The 23,074-nt window shown below is 49.9% G+C and overlaps 10 protein-coding genes across 10 annotated transcripts; 7 read left to right on the top strand and 3 right to left on the bottom strand.

Annotated features, from left to right (window-relative positions):
- Nucleotides 1–1,277: 1,277 nt before the first annotated feature.
- On the top strand, nucleotides 1,278–3,168 carry TGAM01_v205401 (hypothetical protein; the record flags this gene model as incomplete). Its single annotated transcript, XM_018807831.1, has 4 exons — nucleotides 1,278–1,592; nucleotides 1,836–1,897; nucleotides 2,016–2,274; nucleotides 2,323–3,168. 4 exons carry the CDS (start codon nucleotides 1,278–1,280, stop codon nucleotides 3,166–3,168), a joined length of 1,482 nt encoding a protein of 493 aa, XP_018659019.1.
- Nucleotides 3,169–3,455: 287 nt separating this feature from the next.
- Nucleotides 3,456–4,510, bottom strand: TGAM01_v205400 (hypothetical protein; the record flags this gene model as incomplete). The annotated part of the gene is made up of 2 exons (XM_018807830.1): nucleotides 3,456–4,270; nucleotides 4,354–4,510. The coding sequence occupies 2 exons, from the start codon at nucleotides 4,508–4,510 to the stop codon at nucleotides 3,456–3,458; spliced, it is 972 nt and encodes a 323-aa protein (XP_018659018.1).
- Nucleotides 4,511–8,789: 4,279 nt separating this feature from the next.
- Nucleotides 8,790–12,671, top strand: TGAM01_v205399 (hypothetical protein; the record flags this gene model as incomplete). The annotated part of the gene is made up of 3 exons (XM_018807829.1): nucleotides 8,790–8,998; nucleotides 9,053–12,563; nucleotides 12,627–12,671. The coding sequence occupies 3 exons, from the start codon at nucleotides 8,790–8,792 to the stop codon at nucleotides 12,669–12,671; spliced, it is 3,765 nt and encodes a 1,254-aa protein (XP_018659017.1).
- A 1,124-nt stretch (nucleotides 12,672–13,795) lies between these two features.
- On the top strand, nucleotides 13,796–14,351 carry TGAM01_v205398 (hypothetical protein; the record flags this gene model as incomplete). Its single annotated transcript, XM_018807828.1, has 2 exons — nucleotides 13,796–14,116; nucleotides 14,226–14,351. The coding sequence occupies 2 exons, from the start codon at nucleotides 13,796–13,798 to the stop codon at nucleotides 14,349–14,351; spliced, it is 447 nt and encodes a 148-aa protein (XP_018659016.1).
- A 308-nt stretch (nucleotides 14,352–14,659) lies between these two features.
- Nucleotides 14,660–15,167, bottom strand: TGAM01_v205397 (hypothetical protein; the record flags this gene model as incomplete). Its single annotated transcript, XM_018807827.1, has 4 exons — nucleotides 14,660–14,796; nucleotides 14,879–14,941; nucleotides 15,016–15,031; nucleotides 15,105–15,167. The coding sequence occupies 4 exons, from the start codon at nucleotides 15,165–15,167 to the stop codon at nucleotides 14,660–14,662; spliced, it is 279 nt and encodes a 92-aa protein (XP_018659015.1).
- Nucleotides 15,168–15,540: 373 nt separating this feature from the next.
- Nucleotides 15,541–16,200, top strand: TGAM01_v205395 (cytochrome c oxidase subunit 6b; the record flags this gene model as incomplete). Its single annotated transcript, XM_024549633.1, has 4 exons — nucleotides 15,541–15,595; nucleotides 15,686–15,987; nucleotides 16,045–16,108; nucleotides 16,166–16,200. 4 exons carry the CDS (start codon nucleotides 15,541–15,543, stop codon nucleotides 16,198–16,200), a joined length of 456 nt encoding a protein of 151 aa, XP_024405666.1.
- Nucleotides 16,201–16,547: 347 nt separating this feature from the next.
- TGAM01_v205396 (hypothetical protein) lies at nucleotides 16,548–17,399 on the bottom strand (the record flags this gene model as incomplete). The annotated part of the gene is made up of 1 exon (XM_018807825.1): nucleotides 16,548–17,399. One exon carries the CDS (start codon nucleotides 17,397–17,399, stop codon nucleotides 16,548–16,550), a length of 852 nt encoding a protein of 283 aa, XP_018659013.1.
- A 503-nt stretch (nucleotides 17,400–17,902) lies between these two features.
- Nucleotides 17,903–18,596, top strand: TGAM01_v205394 (hypothetical protein; the record flags this gene model as incomplete). The annotated part of the gene is made up of 3 exons (XM_018807824.1): nucleotides 17,903–17,941; nucleotides 18,039–18,451; nucleotides 18,551–18,596. The coding sequence occupies 3 exons, from the start codon at nucleotides 17,903–17,905 to the stop codon at nucleotides 18,594–18,596; spliced, it is 498 nt and encodes a 165-aa protein (XP_018659012.1).
- A 1,953-nt stretch (nucleotides 18,597–20,549) lies between these two features.
- Nucleotides 20,550–20,885, top strand: TGAM01_v205393 (hypothetical protein; the record flags this gene model as incomplete). Its single annotated transcript, XM_024549632.1, has 1 exon — nucleotides 20,550–20,885. One exon carries the CDS (start codon nucleotides 20,550–20,552, stop codon nucleotides 20,883–20,885), a length of 336 nt encoding a protein of 111 aa, XP_024405665.1.
- Nucleotides 20,886–21,500: 615 nt separating this feature from the next.
- TGAM01_v205392 (hypothetical protein) lies at nucleotides 21,501–22,340 on the top strand (the record flags this gene model as incomplete). The annotated part of the gene is made up of 3 exons (XM_024549631.1): nucleotides 21,501–21,568; nucleotides 21,638–21,822; nucleotides 22,039–22,340. 3 exons carry the CDS (start codon nucleotides 21,501–21,503, stop codon nucleotides 22,338–22,340), a joined length of 555 nt encoding a protein of 184 aa, XP_024405664.1.
- Between the last annotated feature and the right edge of the window lie 734 nt (nucleotides 22,341–23,074).

The raw sequence follows: 23,074 nt of genomic DNA, 5'->3' as shown, positions 1-23,074 counted from the left end.
TGAGCCATCTTCCATTCGTCGACGCTGCAACATTAGAAAGGGGTCCCCCACGCCCATGCCGCTCAATGATCACCATTATGCCGAAAACATGGTTACACCATCGAGTTCTATCAACTATCAATTTCCCTTTTCGATGGGGCGTTGTTTTCCATTTACTCTTTGCAGGATTGCCAGCCCGGAGCACTTGGCCGCATCTGTCTGTCGCTCGGCCGAGACCGCGAAATAGTTCTAGCCATCACTGCCACATCCCAGGTTATGCGTGCCTCGTATCCCCCTGTTGTTCGATCTAGAAGAGAAAAAACAGAAGTTCCTAGCCCACCGTTGTCTGTGCTGGGCGTTCGGTGGAGCTCGGGTTCGTGCCATGGTCGGCTTGTGGGAGGTTTAGTTCTCAACTGCCACCACTCTCTTCAGAGCTGGCTCTGGCTGAATGAGGCGTTGCATGCCCCCTTGATTATCCTGGAGTAGTGCTACCGTTGCCGCTACTAGCACTATCCTTGTGCGTTGTATCTACAGAGTAGCAGTATAGTTGGTAATGGCATTATCAATTAGAAGAAGTCATGAATTAATACAGTAGTATTTAGGGAGTGCCTATTTGAAAGGCGTACGCAAAGAGCCGCAACGCATCCGGAAGCTGTTGGATCTACTGCCGAGGCCCCGGATATGATTTACACACTAGGAGACTACCCTATCCTAGCCCATCTCATGGATCAACTGCTTAAAAAAAGTTCCCTTTTATCTAAGGCGCTCAACGCTCAAGTCCAAACCAAAGTAGTCCCGCCAATTAACAGATCCTGTGCTATTCTCAAGCCTCTTTTCATGCTGGCCCTGAAGAGGGACCCACGAAGGGGCAATTGGCTGTTGTTCTTTCAGGCCTGACTGCGTCTTCCCCCTTTAAGGTTCCTCACCCCTAACGCCACAGCGCTGTGGTACGCAGCTACGCAGCTACGCATCGTACTGACCGACATCATCGCGCAGAAAAGCAGCGGTCGCGTCACACTATCGCCGAAAAGCCGCGGCATCTGTTGCTTATGGGCTGCCAGCGAATACTTGCAGGCATCCCCCGAGATACCCAAAGCGAGCGGCGCGTTACATCTTTTATTGCTCTTGGTTTCTTTTCCATCTTGAACTTTGCTGGGCGCTGCTCTGGGGACTGCCTGCAGTCGCAGCTGAACTCTATTCTATCAAATCTTTGCTCTTCAGCCAACCCATTGTCATCCGCCGGCATCATAGCGTTGCTCTCTTAAACCTTCCAATTCAGTCCGACCATTGACCTTGAGATGCAACCCTCTGTGGCAGCCCTGCGAGCCGTCCAGCCTAAAGGGCCGCTGAGCTTCCAGTCCCTGCCCGCACCGCTGCGGCCATTGGTCCGGGCCTATCTCCTGGGCTATGCCTCTGCCGTGGCGCCTCGCCTGTTGACGCTGATCCTCCAGTTCATCTCCAAGAGGCGCAAGAGCGCGAGGAAATATCTGTCCGCCGACAAGGATGAGCGGTCCTTTAAGGATTCTGCGCTTCGAATCTTACGCACCGGCCTGGATCCGCGACGGTTTCCTACCTTTTGTGCTGCGTTAGTGGGGGGTTCTACATTATTACAGGTAAGATGATGATGATGGAAACTTCGAGTGAGACGCTCGGCGGCTTGAGATGAGACACGGCTGGCAGGCTGAGCTTCCTGAATGAGCTTCCATCTGCCCGTATGATGGCAGAATATGGCCGTGTAGTTCCATGTTGGTAATAGCCTCGACTCAGTTGTGGCCCGTTTCAGCTAGCACGCTCTTCAATAGCGGCTTCAGTTGTGACGGACAATGCGCTGACGATTATTTGTAATATTGATATAGGAACCTCTGCTCAAGATCATCAGCCGTGTTGCCACCCAGCTTGGTACGGCGTCACAACTCAGGTAAGTCTCCGGATATAGATTGCACGACCAGGCCTTGTCCTATTGTGCAACGTCTTGACACCCAAATAAAGAACGAATGACTTTATATTGGCCGAAAGCTGACGGGATGGTTTGACAGACTAGCACGATGGCTGTCTACTTTCATATCGGGATGGCTCAGCCTCCAGCTTCTACAGTCTAAGCGGACTCACCCTTCATTGACAGAAGCGGGTTTGGCATCGGTCCAGCAAGGTCTGGCCGAAGCTGTGCCCAACGGTTATGGCGGTCGGACGCTTGACCTCACTCTCTTTGCTGTCACTCGCGCTGCCGATGTCCTCGTTGGCGAGCTGTGGTCTCAGCACCGCGGCCGCCGCAAGGCTACGGAAAAGTGGACGGTGGTTAGTTGCCTCTCTTCACTGTGCTCCTTTCTCGAGCTAATTGCCTAGATTGAGCAAATCATCTCCCGTCTGACAGACCCGGCCGTGTTTGCTGCCTCGTCGGGCCTCATCATGTGGGCGTGGTTCTACTCACCAGACAGCCTTCCTCGCAGCTACAACAAGTGGATCACGTCTGCCGCCTCTGTCGACCTACGACTTATCGAAGCTCTACGGCGGTGCAGAAACGGGGAGCTCATCTACGGCAAGGAGACTGGCCAGGCGCCGCTCCTGACATCCATGTGCGAAGACTACGGCCTGCCAACAGAATGGGGTGACCCCGTTACAAAAATCCCCTTTCCCTGCGACCTCGTCCATATGGGGTGTGGCCCATCATGTGAATATCATGCTATAAGCCGCTTCCTTCGTTCTTGGAAGTGGTCGATGCTCACCTACCTGCCCCTTGCCCTGGCCCTTCAGCTGCGGAATCCCAAGCGGATCGATCTGATGAAGGCCATCACCGGCTCTACCCGATCATCCACTTTTCTTGCTACCTTCATCACCCTCTTTTACTACGGCGTGTGCCTAGGCCGCACTCGCCTCGGCCCCCGCATCCTCGGCAAGGATATAGCTTCCCGCCAGTGGATCGATGGAGGGCTCTGCGTCGGCACCGGATGCTACCTTTGCGGCTGGAGCGTCTTCATCGAGACTGCGGGCAGGAGGAAAGACATGGCCTTGTTCGTGGCGCCAAGGGCGTTGGCGACGCTGGTCCCGCGTCGATACCCCCTAGAGAAGCAGTGGCGGGAGAAGTTGATATTCGCGGCGAGCACGGCAGTTGTATTTACATGTGCTCTCGAGAATCCGAAACGAGTTAGAGGCGTAATGGGAGGGTTGTTGAGCATGGTATTAAGGAAATAAAAAAAAAAATAGAGGACACAGGAGCCTATGGGTTTTATCATACCGGGACACTGAGATGTGCTTACGATTTTCTTTTCTCCTTTTGTTCTTTTCTTTTCAGCATCTCTTTTGGTATATTCACATTTAGATAAGATGCACAAGCAAATTGTTTGCTGAGGGTTGTGTGGATGATATTAATTTTCTATTTTTGTATTATAATCAGAAATAACAACCCAAAACTTCCTTCATGCTCATGATCCGTTTCCCGTAAACGATGCTTCATTAAAACAGACAACTACTGAGCTACTTCATCCAAGCCACCAAGAGACAGCTCCAAGCACAAAAATGCAAGTCAGAATATCCGTCCTCACAGTCGTAAAGATCTGGATGTAACGCTGCCCAATCTCAATGTACCCCCGATACGGCTGCGGCACGTACGAAATAGCCGTCGCAAGAAACCCCGTAGCATTGGTACTCTTCTTGTCGAGGAACAGCCTCGTCGACAACAGCAACACTTCAGCAGTAGCAAACGTCCAAAAGAACAAGTTCTTGCGCCTTTCCATCTCGTCATCCACTTCCTGTTCATGCGCCAGGGCCATGCGCTCGCGCTCAACCTTGCTGCCGGTGAAATGAGTCGTCAGGAGGAAGAATAGACCCATGCCGATGGCGACCAGGGCGTGGACGACACGCCAGAGAGTCACGGAGGAAGACTTGGGCAGCTCGACGGCGGCCTGCTGCTGTGGCATTTGCATGTTGCCAAAGGGGTTGGAAGCTCCATCGGCGCCGCCAAAGCCTGGGATCGAGCCCGAGGACATCATTTGCGACATCATCTTCATAATGGGGTCGTCTTCCATGCCCGGAGGCAGGTTCATACCGGCCAGATTGCTGCCAGGAGGACCGGCCTGTTCGGGGCGATCGAGGCCGAGCATCATCTGGCGCAGCTGTGCCTCAGATAGCGACGGCTCGGGGCTGGGAGAGAAGACACCATCGATGGGTTTGCGGGACGTCTTCTTTGGGGCGAAGAAGTGCTCCGAGATGTCTACTTCGGCGGGATCGTGGTGTTCGGTAGCTGCTGGTGCGGTTGAGGAGGCTTCTGGAGCAGATGGGGTTGTAGTCCCTGAGTCTTTCACGATGAATCACGTACATCAGCACAAAGTCCGAAAAAAGAGGAGAGGCCAAAAAAACAGCATTCAACAAGATACACACCTCCAGTAACACGACCGCCTGCACCGGTGATTCTCTCCAATCTCGCGGATCCTCCAGCCTTGATTTTTGCTTCTCTGCGCTCCTTGCGTAGCCGCGCTTGCTCCGCAGCTCGCTGGGCGGCAGCGTCCGCATCGTTGGTGGTAGCAGTGTCTGCCATATTTCAAGTGCGCGGAAGCTTCAGTCGAGCTGTGATGTATATTCGGTATCCGGCTCGCGCAAACAAAAAAGTCGGAATGGCAAAAGAAGGTGGCCTCAGAAAAGGTGGACGGCAAATGACAGCACACACGAGACCCCACGTAATGGACATGCATGCACATGATGGTCTGGATTGGACCTATAGAGGGGCGCGGCTTTGGTGGACACTGCATGTAGGTATTGTTAGCGTGCTAGCTTGGACTTAGACGCCGCCGCATATCTGTATTCTGACTCCCTACACTACCTTGTATGGATCGCGATATTGGGGCTACCTCCGCTGTGATTCTGCCAGGCTGCGCCCACCAGTCGCGCAAGGTCTAGTAAAATCCATATGCACAAATAGCAGATAAGGCGGTCTTGAGGAAAGCGCCCTTTGTGAGGGCCCTGGGCCCATATTCGAGAATTGGCGCTGTTCCTATCTGGCGATCCAAGAAATTGCTTCAAGGCTGCTGCGAGATCCGGATCTGCTTCTTGCTCCACCTCTGATCCATTCGATCCTAGCCATTCTTCGTATCGGTCAATGTGTTTGTGCCAGTATCGTCTAACATATGTTGCAAATTGGCGACTATCCTCGTTCGGTAGACCGCCATTCAAGAAGCAGAGGCAGATCTTTGAAGCGAATACATCGCACTCCCATAGACTTATACTGCCTCTCTTGTCTAAATACTCAGCCACAGAGGCATGAGGTAACGTCCACACTCCCCTTTCTTCATCAACCGTTAAGAGGTCTTGGCATAGCGATAAGATTTGCTGTTGCGTCTGTTTCTCAATCCGCGCCAACACAGAGCCTTGGATAGCATCCCGAATAGCTTGCAGAAGGACTTCTGTTTTAAGTGGCTCAAAAGCACACAACACTCATATGATAGCTCGCTTAGCAAAGCAACATCAGACTCATCATGCTCTTTGACGATATTCTCCCAAAGCTGATCATATGTGACCATTAAATCGACTAGCAAATTACAAGCCCAGTTATAAATTGCCTTGTCTGTGATACGCCTTTTCAGACTCATCACCTGTAAGTAGACCCATCGGAAGCTGTAACGAGTTTCCAAAGCTGTAACGAGTTTCCAAAGCTGTAACGAGTTTCGAAAGCTGTAACGAGTTTGCACGATAGAACGAGGCAAGCTAAATTGATAAATCAATGCAAAATGCAATGAAACGTTGACTTTAGGAACGACTTACATTCCACGGCTCCGTGTTGCAAATAACCTTCTTGATTTCTTTCTGGATGACTTGACTTCGCTATTGAAAAAAATGGGTACTGTAGAGTTTCTCTGCTAAGAATCTTTCAACATCTTTCTGCTGGTTACTAGCATCCACTGTGATAGTAACCTGATCCGCAAAAGCTTTCAAGTACTCTCGATCAGGTTGGCTAGATATGAAGATCTTGGTGGGGTTTTCGGAATTTTGCATTATCGTGGTGAGAATAGCGCCGTGATTATAATCAGTGATATCATTCTCATCCGAAGCATAACCTATTAAAATGCTAGATAAATCTATTGTCAATTCTTGTGGTGTGTGAAGTTTAGAAATGTGTGCTGATAAATTATTATTCCCTCTTTTGCTTCGCCGCCCTTGGCAGTCCAATTGCATGGCAATCATGAAGTCAGCTCTTGCATTATCATGAGTTAGTTCAAAACCAAGTCGTCCAATTCTTTGGTTTAGAGACATGTGCATCTAGGTCATCTTTCCACACACTACTTTGGAGATGTACCATGTATCGCTCTATTGTCTTACCCATGAATGGCTTGCTGAATAAATCGTATAGAATGTGCAGCTCAGTGCTCTTGTGGCCTGACAACCTGGCGGCCATCTCATAGAAACGCCAAGCGCACACCATAGGAAACAATCCCGAGCCTCCTTGGACTGCCCCAGCTAACGGCTCAAAAAAGAGATGACCACAGTGGACCATTTTGGAAGCATGTGTCTGCGGGATAAATGTTGAATACTCGTCGTGGGGGACTAAACTTGATGGGTCTGTTGCGTCTTTTAAAGATCCATCGGTCAGTGATATTCGGAAGTTCCCTGGTATAGATCTCACAATGCATGAAAGCATCAGACGAATGCACCAGTAGATACAGCTCAAGTGAAGCAGTGAAAACTCGCTATCAGTCTGTGGTTTGGGTAGAGGTAATCCTGCGGTGGCATAATCGTAGATGGAGAGATCAATCTGAGCCCGCCACTTGGCCAAAGCAGCCTTTGCATCCTGACACTGCTGCCAGATCGTGGCTCGAAGTTCGTCCGCCGCATTTTGAGAATCAGATGATGGAAAAGAATCCAACAGGCTGATAATGTATGGAATGCTGTCCATAATATCAAGAAGCTTGTCTTTGGTGGATTTCTCGGTAATGGCCCAGGGGATTGTTTTCCATGCATCGCTGCTGATTGGCGACATAGCCCTCTGTCTTATTGCAATTAAAATCTATAGTTACATAGCATTAGCAAGAGAATAACTGGTTTATGATGCAAGATCTTGAACATCGTGACTCGCAAAATTGATGCGGCTGTCAACAAAAAGCTGATGGGCAGCGCCTGATATAAAAGAGCTAGGCCCTCGTGTAAGGAACATCGCGAGCTGCCCTTGGCTATGTCTCTGCCATCCATCCATCCTTGGATCTCCATCAGGGCCAAAGTGAAGCTAACACGATGTTTTCATCAGAGTGAGCTAATGATTTTGCTCTCACGGGAGAATATACCTCATAGAATGCCATAACCCGAGCAGCGAGAATCAAGCTATCGCTTTTTGCGTGGCTCGGTTCTTTGACAGCTCGGATCATCTCTTGGACAGTCCAGTTATATACTTACAACCCTTTCAAGCGCAGTTGTTCATCACTATTGAGTCTTCCGAGAACACAAGCGGCGGTAGCAATAGTCGCAAAGCGCAAGGCAGTTTCGGAATTATAAAGATCTCCCAGGAGGTTCGTCCAGCCCACTGAAGCCAGGTCTGTTGACTGGGGTGAAAATCGGAGGCCTTCAGGTATCATGATGTTCCAGAAAAGCCCAAAATACAGCTGCTCCCTTGCTGATCTTGCGAAAGTGTCTGGTAGAGTAACATGAGAGCCAGCTCTTGTACTTCTGCTATAGGTAACACTCCAAGGCCGAATGTGTGAAACTGCTCTTGGCTGAGAGGATCATCGGGCTCCTGGTTAGATACAGTGTTGGTATCCGAATTCAGCCATATCATGCCAGTTTCATATCCTTCGCAAGCCAGCTCCGCTCGGATGCAGCGCTGGCAAGCGGGCGTTCCTCTGTCACACTGCACCGATGCCAATTAGCAGGCCAGAAATCAGAGGATATGGGGACATCGTCGTATACTAACTCCCTTCTTCCTTCTGCGACAGGTAATGCAACCTCTAGCGCGTCCTGGAACTCCAACCATATTACACTGTCATCAGGCAAATTATCGCGCGAAGTAGTTCATGGGAGGGAGCGATTAGGCAATCCAAGGCATGTAAGACGTGGCGCGAGCGAGTATTACAACTTTATTATTAAAGATATCTGCGAGTAAATATAGGAATATAGAGGCAGCGAAGCAATGTATCCACGGATGATACTTGAGCAGCATAGGTGATGTCTCAGTCTGGGATGAGGCCGGGCTCATGATATCTCATCGCATAAGATTGATAGCTTGATCGAGCTACCCCACGTCGAGCTGTCCCGTCTTATTGCCTCACGCCCGAGTACTGTGTACGTTGATCAGCACCAGTAGTGCATGGACTTTAGGGTCTGAAACTTCCATAACATCTCCAGCCCTGTATTCGAGGTCGATTGTCCAGGAAAATCCAATTTCGTTATTGCAAGAGTTTCCAACAATGAAAGTGGTTAGGTACTTTCAGCCTCTTCATGGTTCATCTCAAAACAATGGATATCAGGGGAACCTGGTGGCAAGTGCTAACCGCAGCGCCAGCAGCCACAGTGGCGTCACGTGTGGGCCTTGTCGCTAGCGATAGGGAAGCACAGACGCGGTTTTTGGGCAGGGAGGTACTCAGACACCGATCCATGTGGCGCATCTCGTCTAGCCTGCAATCTGGCATCATACCTAGCTGGCCTTGAATCCTGCTCCCAGCTCCACGATTGCTTCTTTCTCCAGATTCTGGGAGCTGCACAACTTTCAGCCATCAATGCTGCATCAGGGCTTTTGACTGGGTTTCTGTTTTCTTATTTCTTTTCCAATTCGCCTCTTGGCAGACTCGTCCGCCGTCTAGTTCATCTTCTTCTGGTTAATACGCAACCCCGCCGCCATGGTGCGCCTACGAGATATCCCACGGACGGCCACCTTTGCGTGGTCTCCCGGCTCCGGGAAGCCCATAGTCGTCACTGGAACAAAAGCTGGTGCGGTCGATGCCGATTTCTCTGACGAGAGCAAGCTCGAAATTTGGGATCTGTCTCTGGACAACCAAGAGCAGGGCATCGAACTCCAGCCCGTGATCAGCATCACCACAGACTCACGGTAAGATTTTGGCGGTCGCCTCTTTGGCTTTGGCTAGGCAACTAAAGTTGTTAGATTTTACGATATTGCTTGGGGACCTGCCGACGCCGACCATCCCAAGGGTATCATTGCGGGTGCTCTTGAGAATGGCACTCTCGAACTTTGGGACGCCGAGAAACTCGAGACTGGGGCCTCCGATGCGTCCATCTCCAAGACGACGAAACATACTGGTGCCATCAAGGCACTCCAGTTCAACCCTCTGAAACCCCAAATCTTGGCTACCGCGGGCGCCAAGGGCGAGCTCTTTATCTACGACATTGGCGACATCGAAAACCCCTTCCGTCTAGGAAACGCAGCAGCTCGATCTGACGACATCGATTGTTTGGCCTGGAACCGCAAAGTCTCTCATATCCTCGCTACTGGTGGCCCAGGTGGCTTTGTCACAGTGTGGGATTTGAAGACGAAAAAGGCATCCTTGACCTTGAATAACAACCGTAAAGCCGTGAGCGCAATTGCCTGGGATCCCAACAATTCAACAAAGCTCCTCACAGCAACCCCCGACGATAACACTCCTGTTATTCTCCTGTGGGATCTACGAAACTCCAATGCTCCGGAAAAGACTCTTCAGGGACATGAGCAAGGTATCCTGTCACTGTCGTGGTGCCAGCAGGATCCCGATCTATTGCTCTCATCTGGCAAGGACAATAAGACCATTGTATGGAACCCACACACCGCAGAGCGTTATGGAGAACTGCCCGAGGTTACCAACTGGACTTTCCAAACTCTTTTCCACCCTCACAATCCGAATCTGTCAGCTACCGCGAGCTTTGACGGCAAGATTACCATCCAAACCCTCCAAAACACGAATCCCGATACGTCGCAGGCAGTCAACGAGAAGCCTTTGGATGACGAGGAATTCTTTAGAGCTGCTCAGACCCAACCCCAGGGAGCCTCTTGGTCATTGAGCAAAGCGCCCAAGTGGTTCGAACGACCCATTGGTGCCTCTTTTGGCTTTGGTGGTAAACTCGTCATTTTCAGGGAATCTCCAGCTCAAGCCGGCCAGAAACGCTCGTCAAAGCTATCAATCTCTCAGTTTTCTGCCGATTCAGATGTTTCATCTGCTATTGAAAAGTTTCAAGAGGCTCTGGCCTCTGGTGATCTAGCCAGCCTTTGCGAAGAGAGAAAGGAACAAGCCCAAACTGACGAGGAGAAGGCGGACTGGACAGTTATAGAGACGCTGGTCGGCGAAAACCCTCGGTCAAAAATCGTTGAGCATCTTGGGTTTAAGGAAGAAGATCTGGCAAACGGGACAACCGAAGCGACCGAAGGAGAAGAAAAGGAGACGGCTACGAAACAGGAGGAAGCCACTGACGCGGAAGGCAAGCCGAGACGCCTATCCAACTTCTTTGGCGAAGGTGAGGGCGAGGGAGATGACTTCCTCTCTGGCCTAGCCGCCAACAAGGGCGCCAAGACCGACAACCCTTTCCATCTTTTCAGTGATGATGATTCGTCCGTCGAGAAAGAGATTACAAAGGCTCTGATGCTGGGCAATTTTGCCAAAGCCACTGATATCTGCTTAAAGGAAGATCGGATCGCAGATGCCTTCCTCATTGCCAACTGTGGCGGCCAGGAACTTGTTGAAAAAGTCCAATCCGCCTACCTTGCTCGTAAGAGCGGCACTCCCAGCTACCTGCGACTCATCAGCTCGGTTGTCGATAAGAACTTATGGGACGTTGTCTACAACGCAGATCTCAACAACTGGAAGGAGACTATGGCCATCATCTGCACATTCTCTGACCCTCTTGAATTCCCAGATCTGTGCGAGGCCCTTGGTGACCGTATTAACGAGCACGGCCTGCGAAAGGACGCTTCGTTCTGCTACCTCGTAGGCTCCAAGCTTGAGAAGGTTGTTGCCATCTGGGTAGATGAGCTCAATGAGTCGGAGCAAGCTGGGATGAAGGAAGAGTCCAACGACTCAACTTTCTCAGTGCACACTAAATCACTGCAGACCTTCATCGAGAAGGTTACCGTCTTCCGTCAGGTCGCCAAGTTCCAAGACAAGGAACTGACTCAGACGGCTGACTGGAAGCTAGCCACTCTCTATGACAAGTACACTGAATATGCAGAGATACTGGCTGGCCAAGGCAAGTTGGAAGTCGCTCAAAAGTATATCGATTTGCTACCAGCCAACTACCCGGCTGCCGAGCTGACCAAGAGCCGAGTGAAGCTTGCAACGCAAAAGAAGCCTGCCGCCGCACCAGTCTCCGCGGCTCGCAGAACGCCATCCGTTACTACTGGAGCACAGTCATCTGTAGTAGGCTATCAACCTCCTCAGCCTGCCCCTATCTCGGCGCCTACGAATCTCTATAGCGGGCTACAGCAAAGTTCTCCGGCTGTCTCTACGGCTCAACAGTATAAGCCTCCGGTCAACCCTTACACACCTCAGGGCTACCAACCTCAAGGATACCAGCCTCCGAACCAATTCTCCTATACTGGAACGCCTGTCGCACCGCCACCAATCGGTGCTCCCCCCAGAAACTCAACGCCATCAGCTCCTCCGCCATCAAAGGCCAAGAACATGGAGAACTGGAATGATGTACCGGTAGTTACAAAGGTAGCGCCACGAAGAGCGACTCCCAGCGCAACACCCATTACATCGCCCTTCTCGGGTCAACAGGGCCAGGTTGCGCCTCCCCCTCCTCCGTCGTCGACATCACCTTACGGACCAGGTGCTAGGGCTAGTCCTCCACCACCTCCCAGAGGACCAGCTCCCCCGAGAGTTCAGTCTCCATTAGCTGGACCGCCTCGAACTTCTTCTGCGGCGGCTAACCAATATGCTCCGCCAGCTCCTGCAGTTGGTTCGATTCCAATCCATCCAGGTCCTCCAGCTATGCCACGCACGGCTTCGCCATATAACGCTCCTCCCTCTGGGGCTCCACCTTCAAACAGGTACGCACCGGCGGCGGCAGCCCAACAGCAGCCTGGGCAATACTCTGGCTCCCCTGTGCCACCACCTCCCGGCTCATTCAACCGACCCCCGCCGTCTGCAAACGCCTATGCACCACCAGTTCAACAGCAAGCAGCGGCTCCCAGCCCGTATGCTCCGTCGCCTTATGCTCCGTCCCCCTACGCTCCTGCGCCTGGACAGGTACCAGCCACTCAGCCACCCCCAACAGGACCTCCGATGGGAGGACCTCCGATGGGTCGGCCTGGGCCCCCGCCCGGTGCTGTGTCTGCTCCACCACCTCCCAAACAAACTCCACCACCTCCGGCGGCAGCAAAGTATCCTCCTGGAGACCGATCGCATATTCCAGCTAACGCTCAGCCGTTGGTGGATATTCTGAGCCAGGATATGCAACGGGTAGCCTCGAAGGCTCCGGCGACATTTGCCCCTCAAGTCAAAGATACGCAGAAGCGTTTGAATATCTTGTTTGACCACTTGAACAACGAGGAGCTTATCCAGCCATCGACAATTGAACAGCTATCGCAGCTAGCCGAAGCAATTCAGGCGAAGGACTACGCTACAGCTCAAAAGCTACAGATGGAAATCAATCGGGATAAGACGGATGAATGTGGTAACTGGATGGTAAGTCATATTTAGCCAAGCTCCATGATAGCATGCACATTTTACTAACTTTATTTGTTACAGGTTGGAGTTAAACGACTTATCAGCATGAGCAAGGCAACTCCCTAATTGAAGAAAACTGATGTCTCATATGGAGGGCTATAGTATTTTACTCGGCAAATTGTATTGGCGGCATCAAGTTGATGGGTCATGTAAGGCATGTATTAAAACCGCGGGCGGCATGACTGGTTAGATATATATAAATGATGATTGGTGATACCAAGTGAAAGGGAATTCGACGTGCAATAATCTTGATGGTTCTTGTGGTTCCGCGTCACAGATATTTTAGGTCGATATCCTGATCAGCTATGACGCTGAGTGTTTCTAACATGTGTAAAGCTTCATTATGATACATGCAGTAATAGTAGGGGGTGCGATCATCATAGTTATGTCTAGAGGCTACGAAGATATAAACGAACCGAAGTTTTTCTAGCAAAGAAGATTAAAGTCCTACGGATATATGTTTTCCTCTCTGCCCCTTTTTAGACGCAAGGTACTCGGTGTAATGGAAAACGGATTAGAAACAAAGAAGAACTAAATCACTTAAGTAATAGTATTTCAAACTCAAATAACATGTTAGCGCCATGATGTATGGAAATAATAGGACTTACGGGCCGCTTGTCTCGATCAGACAGCGACCGAGCTTCTGCCCTGGATCCAGGATCGATATCGCGATTGCTGATGGGGACAGCCCGGAGGCGGCCAAGGAGCCGACCGACTTCGCAGTTCGCCACCGCGCGAAAAGAGAGGGTTTTGGGGCTGCCATCCTAACACCCTGGGCCGGGCTCAAGCATCTGTCTTGGCAGCCGAGTTTGTGCATGCCAGACAATCTTAGGGTATCAAGATCGCCAGAAAGTCGGGATCTTGTTACTAGGCTCTTTAGTCTTGGATAGTTGGCTATGTTATTACCTTATAATTAGCAATCTCTGGTAGCCTCTATAGCAGTTGAAATCGTATTGTTCTTACTTACCCATTTACGTCGCAGATAAACTGTCATTTGGCTGCTTTGCCTTAGATGCTCTTTGTCGGGGAAACTTCGGTATAACAGCTATCTTCACTTCGCTCACCACCATGGCGAAGTTTTAAGACGGTCACTCAAGCTATCCATCTCTCAAAAGCCGAGCTTATCACTCTCTCCAATTTTCTTTCTCTTTACCCCTCGTTTCAACAGTCAAAAGACAATTGAGAAAACAATGACTGACGCCGCTCGCTGGAAGGCCACAGTCCACGTCGGCGGGCTCTCACAGCTTGCTACAAGCACACATGTGTTTGATGCCTTTATCCCTTTCGGCGACATCGTGGAGGTGCAGGTCCCCAAGGCGGACGCGCCAAACTCTACGGATCCTCACAAGGGCTTTGCATATGTGGAGTTTGAGGACAGTGCAGACGCCAAAGAGGCCATTGACAACATGGACCAGTCTGAGTTCTTTGGAAAGGTGATCAAGGTGTCGCCGGCCAGGGCGCCAAAGAGTGCGGATGAAGGACTGGGAAGCAGAAAGGCGATTTGGGAACAGGTACGGCTGCTTGGATTTTCTTTTCTTTTCTTTTCTTTTTCATCTTCTATTTTCTCTCTTTCTACCTTTTGATATTTACAGAATGATGCTAATACTTTTATGTTTGCAGGAGAGCTGGCTTGCTGAGCACGCGGCAGAGGATGATGTCGCGAATCAGGCAATCCTTGAGGAGCCAGCTTCGGATCCTATGCAAGGACTCGAGGGGCTGGATGTTGCAGGGCCAAAACCGGAATGATCTTCTAAGGGGCTATATGTGGATTTTGACTTGGAAGAGGGCTATACGGGCTTTACTTGAATGTTTTTGCATAGCGACGGTGTTTAGAGGGACCATGTCATGGATACAGTATTCTTTTTTACATGAATGGGAAATTAAGGTTTAGGAACAACATGCAAACTGTGTTTCTCATCGGCGCTCTGTCCTAACTGTTCTCGACATATACAGTATTGATTCCTCCAATCTGAAGCCCTAAGCAAACGCGGTAAAAGATGACACAGGCGAGGACATTGCTCTTCGAAAAAAAGTTGAACAATCTTTTTGGTAGCTTAGTGATCGCCGTGGCTCTCGTTCTGGGCGGCGCGAGCGGCAGCGCCCTGTCGGGAGAGACGCAGGTTCTTGTCGACGAAGAATTTGCGGCTGCAGGAGTAGGCAGCGGCACCAAGGGCAAAACCGACGACGACGACTAAAGACGAGTTGTTTTCACATGTTAGAGAATCGAGTATCCTTGGCGCGGGGGAGGAGAGAGCTGGTGAGTCTTTTCGTACAGAGGGGGTACAGCTCAGCGGGCATCTGCTTGAGCTTGCGAAGGCGCTGGGAGACGGTGTGGCCTTGAATTAAAATCGTCAGTAATGGTCGCCGGGGTTGTCGCAGTGCTCGGCGAGCATCAATTGGCGTCACATACCGGCCTGGTCCTCCTTCTATAACCGCCAAAAGGTTAGCCGGATCTCGAATCTTTTTTACGGGCTCGTCTCTTTAAACAGCTGCACTTACGGGGATGGGTCGCATCATGCGAGCCGTGGGGCGGAAGGCCCGAAGAGCAAGAGTAGGACGCATTGTGATGAGCGGAGAGGGCTTCGGCCGAGATGCTTCGAGGCGATGGGATTGCAGCGGATTGCGAGGAAATGTTTGGTTCGAAGCGACGTGGGCCGAGCGAAAGGCAAGTATCTATCTCATGGTGTAATTCCCACATCAGCAAATTGGCCCACTTTCCTTTGCCCACCCCAAAGGCAGCCGGGTCCCATTGGCCGGGCGGGGGGCCTGAGGCACACATTTTCACCTCCGGAACATCTGATTCGGAAAGCTTGCCAACATTCGACGCATAGCGAAATCTCCCACCCCAAACCTCCACAGAGCGCCCGCCTTGAATCGCTCCCCATTGTCGCCTGCACAACACCCGTCCCGCCGCCAAACGCGAATCTAATTCATCATGTCCGACGAGGAAGGCCAGGAGCTTGTCACCAAGCCCTTCAAGTTTGTCACTGGTACGGCAAGACTTCAAAATATCCCCTCTCCAAAAAAGTGGTCTGATCTTGAGTTAACCCGAGGCTAACGGCGTTTTTGCAGCTGGTGAGACCGTCCCGATACAACTCCCTTAATACGTGAACGACGAAACGACCAGCTCGAGCAGCTCGATCAATTGCAGCGCCGCCGATTGCGAGCTGCCCGTGGCTTTGGGAATAGCTTCCCGGGATTTTTTTCCCGAAACGTCGCCGGAGGTCCCGCTGTTGGATATGTCGCTAACTTCGAATGCTTCTGCGCAGGCACTGATGCCCGTTTCCCCAACGTGAACCAGACCAAGCACTGCTGGCAGAACTACGTCGACTACCACAAGTGCATCATCGCCAAGGGAGAGGACTTTGCGCCTTGCCGTCAGGTACGGAGATTTGGGGGAACCTTGGATTTTAGGGCGGCATGCTGATCAATTGTGCAGTTCTGGTTGGCCTACCGATCACTGTGCCCCTCCGGATGGTACCAGCGATGGGACGAGCAGCGCGGTATGTTTCATTTATACGCAAATTTCTAGTTTTGAAGCTGACTTTCCCCTCGTGCAGAGGCTGGTAACTTCCCCGTGAAGCTTGATGCTTAAAGCTCATATTTAACTTGGCGGGGTATATATGTATGGGTGTTCACATAGAATAAGCAGCCAAGCTGCGCGTGTATTGCAAGAAAAAAATTAGTGGCCAATTCGCAAGCAATACGCTGAATCTTGTAGCGCTTTTTGTGAAATGGTAGTATTTTGTATTTACGCAACTGCAGACATGACGTACATGACGTGCATAGAGCTAGGATTACAAGCAGTGTACAAAAGAGGTATTTATATTAGCCATACTGGTATCTTATCAAATTGCCAACAGCGCCCGTATCCCAATGCTTAAACTATCCCAAACTCCATTTAATTGCTTCTCAAAATCACAACTTGCCCGATTATTCCCATTATGAAGACTTCTTCTCGCTCTCGTCCTCCGAATCAGAGCTCATGAATTCATCGTCATCGAATCCGAAAAACGTTCTTGGTTTCGCCTTGGAAGGTCCAGCAGCTTCTGCAGGAGGAGTAGCTTCCTTTGAGCTCTCGGAATCTTCTGCCTCGCTGGCAGATTGGCCATTGGTTTGCTCAGAAGAAGCAGAGCCGTGAGATGTGCTGATTAAGTTATCCTTGTAGTTTCCAGACTTCATGGCAGCCAGCACGGCATCACGAGTTCTCTCGTTGCTCTCTTCTTTGTCTTCAACCCACTGGCCGTCCAGCTTACCCCTGCCGCCAGACTTGATCTCTGCCTCTCTCTTTTCTGCCATATCCACAATCTCTTCCCAGCGCTGGCGTCGCCTCTCCCTCTCCTTTTGCTCCATTTCCGGTTTGATGGCGAGATATTCGGCAAGAGCTTTGGCTTCATTAACAGTGCGCAGTCGTCTACCGTCCAAGTTTCGGCTTGAGCCGCTATCGTCTTGCTTTTGCTTCTTGCGGGATGACATTCGGCCACCGGCAGCTCGGAGCTGAGATCCGAAACCACCCTTTCCACCGCAGAGGGGAATGGTGAGGCGCAGGTTGATGAAATCATCGTTATTTGAGGATAGGTATGTGGAGATTGGCGATTCTGATGTTTGGGGCAACAGCCGATTTGAGTGTGTTGTGAGGATGAATTTGGATTCGGTGGCGCCGGTAGGTATCTTCTCATCGATGAGGTCTCGTAGGCAGGTGATTGTGGTAGATGGAGGCGCGCGCAAGACCAGGGTTGGCGGAAGGCCAAGACCCTTGAAGGTCGAGATGAGGACGTTGAGATGCTCGCTCATTGTTGCGAGGTGATGGATACGGTGATGCGATCGCTGTAAAACTGCAAAGACAAGCAGAGGTGGAATGAATGATGTCGGCGCGTTGAGATACGAGGGCCCAGACGCTTATGATACGGTCCGTTGCCAGTAGTAGGTTAAGGACTCGGAATTCGGTCGCTGTTGTGGCGATATCCTGGTAAGAAGTTTGCGATGCAGAATGCCGTGATCCTTCTGCACCCGTAGAGAACATAATAGCGGCGGCAACAGTCAGCGCAAAGCCCGTCATGTGAGCGCGCGGCCTGCGCCACACTTCCCGCGCCGCCAGCGCTCGCTATCGACGCACGCCTATCGACACGTGACTCAAGCCACAACGCACACTTTCGAGGCACCCCACTTCGCTAGGTGGAATTTCTGGTAGGGCTTCCGCCCACAAAAGTTATCCAATTCGAGATCTTTGGTTTTGTACGCCTGTCCGCAAATCCGTCAACTTTCCAACATCGACCCTCCGAGCAGCAACCGCCACGATGTTGATTCCCAAGGCCGACCGCAAGAAGATTCACGAGGTATTTTTCGACGATGAGAGGCATTCCCGAGTGCGAGCTTGAGGAATTGCTGCAAGAAAACTACAGAGTCCGGGTGTCACTGACAATTGTCTGGTAGTACCTCTTCCGCGAGGGTGTCCTCGTCGCGCAGAAGGACTTCAACCTCCCCAAGCACCCCGATATTGACACCAAGAACCTGTTCGTCATTAAGGCTGCTCAGTCCCTCACTTCCCGCGGCTATGTAAAGACCCAGTTCAGCTGGCAATACTACTACTACACCCTGACCCCCGAGGGTCTCGACTACCTCCGGGAATGGCTTCACCTGCCTGCCGAGATCGTTCCTGCTACCCACATCAAGCAGCAGCGATCACACGCTCCTCCCCGTGGCATGCTCGGCGAGGGCGAGCGTGAGCGACGACCTTTCGGCCGTGGACGTGGCGGCGACCGTGGTGACCGTGAGGGTGGATACCGAAGAAGGGATGCTGGTGAGGGCAAGGAGGGTGGTGCTCCCGGCGAGTTTGCTCCTCAATTGTAAGCATTCTCTTCTCTTTTCTTCAGATGATGGATCTTCTACGGCTTGAACTTGGAGATCGATTTGGGGACATTGGCTAACTTTTTTCTTCTCTACAGCCGTGGTGGCTTTGGCCGTGGACGTGGTGCTGCTCCTCCTTCCTAAACGAATTCTGTCTCTTTCGGGGTTAACACATTCTTATGATGCATGGCGCATTAAGACAACGGCATGTAGTCTAAAAAACGTGAGGCAATCCTCACCATGAGTCCACTCATGAAGAAAATTGGGACGTGAGGGGGGATATCGTGGGAGTTCTTGGAGGTTAGATCCTCGGAAATCATTTGCATCAGGGTCAATGTTTGCCATCAACGAGATAATTTTCTTTTATGCTTACATGTGAGACGTGCACTCTGGTGAAGGGATCATTGAATATGTCAATATGTCGAGTGAAAGAAAAGAACCTGAAGAATGGGTGATTGGGCCGATCCCGCTCCCAGGAGCACCGGCAGATATTGAAGAGGGTGATGGAGAGTTGAAAATGGCTCAATTGATATCCTTCCTCGCCTCAATATTGCAGAACATATGCAAAGTGATCTTCGAAGCTCTTGTCCAATGATCTCATATTACTTTTTGCCACTCCCATCTGCATCACACGGCGACAGCATCTCAAAAGACATCATCGATCCTCAATTTATTGCGAGCTGTAGTACTTTACCGCTCCCGTGTGCCAATGGAACTCGAGCATTTATATTACAGCAATCCCAGTAGCTGCTTGCTAGTCTTGCTAGCCGAGCACCTATTATTCCTAGTGCCATAAGGGTGTCAATGCTAGCTGCACAAGATGCTTGTTGCATGATATATCTAACATATAGGTTTCCAACTCCAACAAAACCGCATAAGAGGAGACCATAGATTTTTGAGTACAGTATAGTGAAGCAAGCCTAGTATAATTGTAAACATTTAAGAGAGATTTTCAGCATTGTCAATTATTTTAGTGACTACATACTCTCTTTATTTTTAGTGACCGTAAATAGGTAGGCAGTCACATCTATATAAGTCCAGGTTATTGATGTGAGTCTTGTAACCGGCGTGTCTTTTCTCGGCCCTGAGTTACCAGCCACGGCTGTGTTAATTACGCAAAGAAAATAATAGGTAGCGTCGCTTCTATAGGCCATAAGGAGAAGGTTTACTGTCTTGATTTCGCCATCGGGACTCAGCTCTGCAGCGGATACAAGAAACGGAGGGGCGAAATGTCGCCAGCCGCACCAGCTGCCAGGTGAATGCTTCCAAATCTCGCCTCATAAGTAAGCCATTTGCGCTTCTTTTTCTGTTTTTCTCTTCTCTTTTCTTTTCCAACAAATGTTCAGCACACAAGCGAATGCTACAGCGGAAAAGTACTAGAGCGGAGCTATAAGCAGCGAATGAGATCTTTCTCTCTCTTTCATCTGGAACTCAGCCTTTGTCGGGTCAACCGAAAGGTTCGTGCCAAGAAATAATACCGAGACATTGTTTCTAGTCTAATGTTCACCTTCAGCCGGATACATTAGAGGAGTAGAACGTTCCTACAATGGAACTGGTCTATGGCGATGAGGAGGTGGAAGGCAGCTTAAACGTCGACCGACTACGCATACTCAGCCGTTCTCTGAAGTGAGCTGGATCATCTGCTGACGCATCTATTTACAGCTATTCGTCGCTGACCTGAGTTAATAGATCTTTCTATTTTGAGATTGAGGGCAAAGTGAGCCCTGATTTTGAAATCGGTTGGGTTTCTGCTATCAAGATTATCTTCGAATATGACGGTCATTCAATCGGTACAACTACCGTGTCAGATATGCCAATGGTATTGGATGATGAACATTATTGAGAACCGAGTGGAGTGAAGAACAGGCGCCCGAAGTGCAAATTCAAAGCATGCGAGCATTCCAAGCTTTTTTACGGGGCGTTATGCCAAAGAAGAACGCCGATACTCCGTTGAACATCCAAAATACTACCGTCGCTCATATAAGCGTCTCCCCAAGCGGGCACACTCTTAAGATATATCTGGATCTAAGCTGCATGGCGAGAATGAGAGCAACTGTAACAAGCCTCGAAATCCATGGCGGCGAAATCAGCATCACAATGAAGATAACAAATTTGAGTTCTCTTGAGCTCTTGTTTGATCAGGAAGGCACTTTCCTACTGAAAAAGGGTCAACAGACCGTTGGAGAATTGAGCGGATGTCTCGATATTGTTCCAGGTGAATTCGAGGCCGACTTCGAAGGATACATTCAAAGCGGGGTTTCTGGAATGGTAACTCTAAAAGGGTATCATTATGAGGACATGGATAGATCTTGGCAAGAATATGCTATCAAGCTATTCGAGGTTGAAGTCAACTTGGATGAGATGGATGTTGATGGCAACACTGTTGATATTGCTGACCGTGGCGAACATTTGCTCCCTACTCGGTCAAAATGATACGCAGTTGCGAAGATTGTTATTCTTGGGTTTTGATTATCTATCAATCGTTGGTTTCGGGAGGAGAAGGCTCTAAAGCAAATAGCTGAACAATCTCAATAGAATATTGGAGCAATAGTTACTATGAACCATGATACGTTTAAGATAAAAGCTCTGTAATACTGTGAACATAGTTTTAATAATTTATAAATCTAATAACAATCAAGAAAGACATATATTTTACCTACACCAAAGTATATCAGCCTGGCCAAGGCTATGAGAAGTTATGCAGTGGAGAGTCGTCAGCTATTTGCTAGACCGCTAGTCGGAGAGAGCACAGTTGCCGGCTGCGAGGGAATCCTATAAACCAACTCCTCACGAGCACACAAACCTCTTTCTTTCTCTTCTCTTTTTCTTTCTTCTCAACAACAGGCGGCGGGAGATTCTCCAACAAACAACTTGACTTGCCTACCTATATAGCAACAAGTGAAAGCACTGCTTCTGTTTTTCCTACCTTTAATGAGCAAAAAGGCAAGTTTGAAAGCTTTTGGCTTGCCAGAAACGACGACTCTTGAATATCTCATTTGAATTATAGCGGCGGATCATCTCTTTAGCATTCAGGTTGACTGAATCATCATGGAGATGCTTCCGGTAAAAGGGTGTGTGGAAATTACATCCATTGATTTCTTCAATCCTACTAAGAAGTTCGTGTCCCTGTTTATCCATCTCATTCGACAACCCGTGATTTGAGTTCCAAAACTTACCAGCTACAGAACCGTCGATCTTCATGCGGGTATCAAATTCGGCCCTGATGTTGACCTCGGCTGGACTAGTTCCACGACGGTGTCTCTGCATTACGGCTCGCTCTTGGTTGGAGAGGTAAAATTCAACGATACCTATATCAAACCTAACGAATCCAATGAAACAACCTTGACGCTCACAAAATTCGAGATTTGGAGTATGCATGGGTTTAAGGCTTTCATTCCACGCGTTGTACCTCGGTCCAGAGGTGAATATGAACAACAAAATGGAGGGCCTACTGTTTCCCTTGAGATGGATAAGCGAGGTCATCAGCTTTCCATGTCTATAGACCTGGACGCAATGGGGTTTGCCAAAGCTCTTGAACCTAGAGTTCGCCGAATTGACGACAGCCTTGCAATCGACTTCTTCATAGAAAATTCGACTAAAGTCGAGCTTCTCTTCAGTCAAGCTTATTTCATACTTGAACAAAATGGCTGTACCTTGGCTAAATTAGGGGGTGTCCTTAACATCACGTCGTGGGAAGAGAGGAAGGAAGTTGGTGTGGAAGGGTCCATTCCTTCAGATACTACGCTTAATGGCAAGGCAATTTTGAAAGGAGTTGGTGTGGAGGATGAGGATAGACATTCCTGGTATATCCATGCCATTCGGCTATTCGAAATGGAAGTTGATTTGGACGCAATCATCTATGGCGAGCGTTATTCGCCAAGGGAATGAAAGCATGGCCATTGCGCTGCTGAGTTAAGATGGCGAGAATTTCGGCTGTTTCTTTGCAGTCAAACATGCTTCTTCAAATGGCAGGTAGTTCATTTACGCGGATCAATTATTTAGTTTTGTGTTCTAAGGAGCACTCATGGACAGTTCAGTTACGTATAGCTGCATCAATGACATTATGAGCGAACAACAGCACAACGCGGAATTCCAGTTACATGTGAAAATCGAACAGAGGCACCGCAGAGCTGTTGACGAGGTCAATTGCAGGTAGCCAGTGTGTAACAGCCTGTTGTAAAAAAGGGAAAAGTCAAGTGGATTTTGTAGAGTTGCATATCAGAAACTCCTTTTGAATATCCGAACGCAGATTAGCTTTATCGCCTGCATGAATGATGGCAGAAGACTGCTGGAATTGGATTTGGGGGCTGCAGCGGCACTTTTAGCCTCTAATGTCGGATCAGGCAAGAGTCTGGCGCTAGAACCCGCTAAGCGTCCGGAGTCTCAGGATGGCGTCAGGGGCCGGCCGGTATTTGATAAGCGCTGGAGGGGAAACAAAGTTCTGAGGAGCCTCGATCATGGGTTTTGCGGAGCAGCCTTGGGCCTCTGCCGCTTCATGCTGCTTTCTTTTGTCTCTTCCCATGATCAATTTCCCCATGTCTGGGACAGGGATGGACATGTTCAGTAATGGCGGGCCCATGCTTGATGCCATTGTTGTTTAATCTGTTTTACTCGTGCCTCTA

Source organism: Trichoderma gamsii (genome assembly GCF_001481775.2).
Source record: "Trichoderma gamsii strain T6085 chromosome Unknown Scaffold_16.2, whole genome shotgun sequence".
Classification (NCBI taxonomy): Eukaryota; Fungi; Ascomycota; class Sordariomycetes; order Hypocreales; family Hypocreaceae; genus Trichoderma; species Trichoderma gamsii.
Note: the sequence above shows the minus strand (reverse complement) of the source record. Positions and strands in the feature narration are given on the sequence as shown.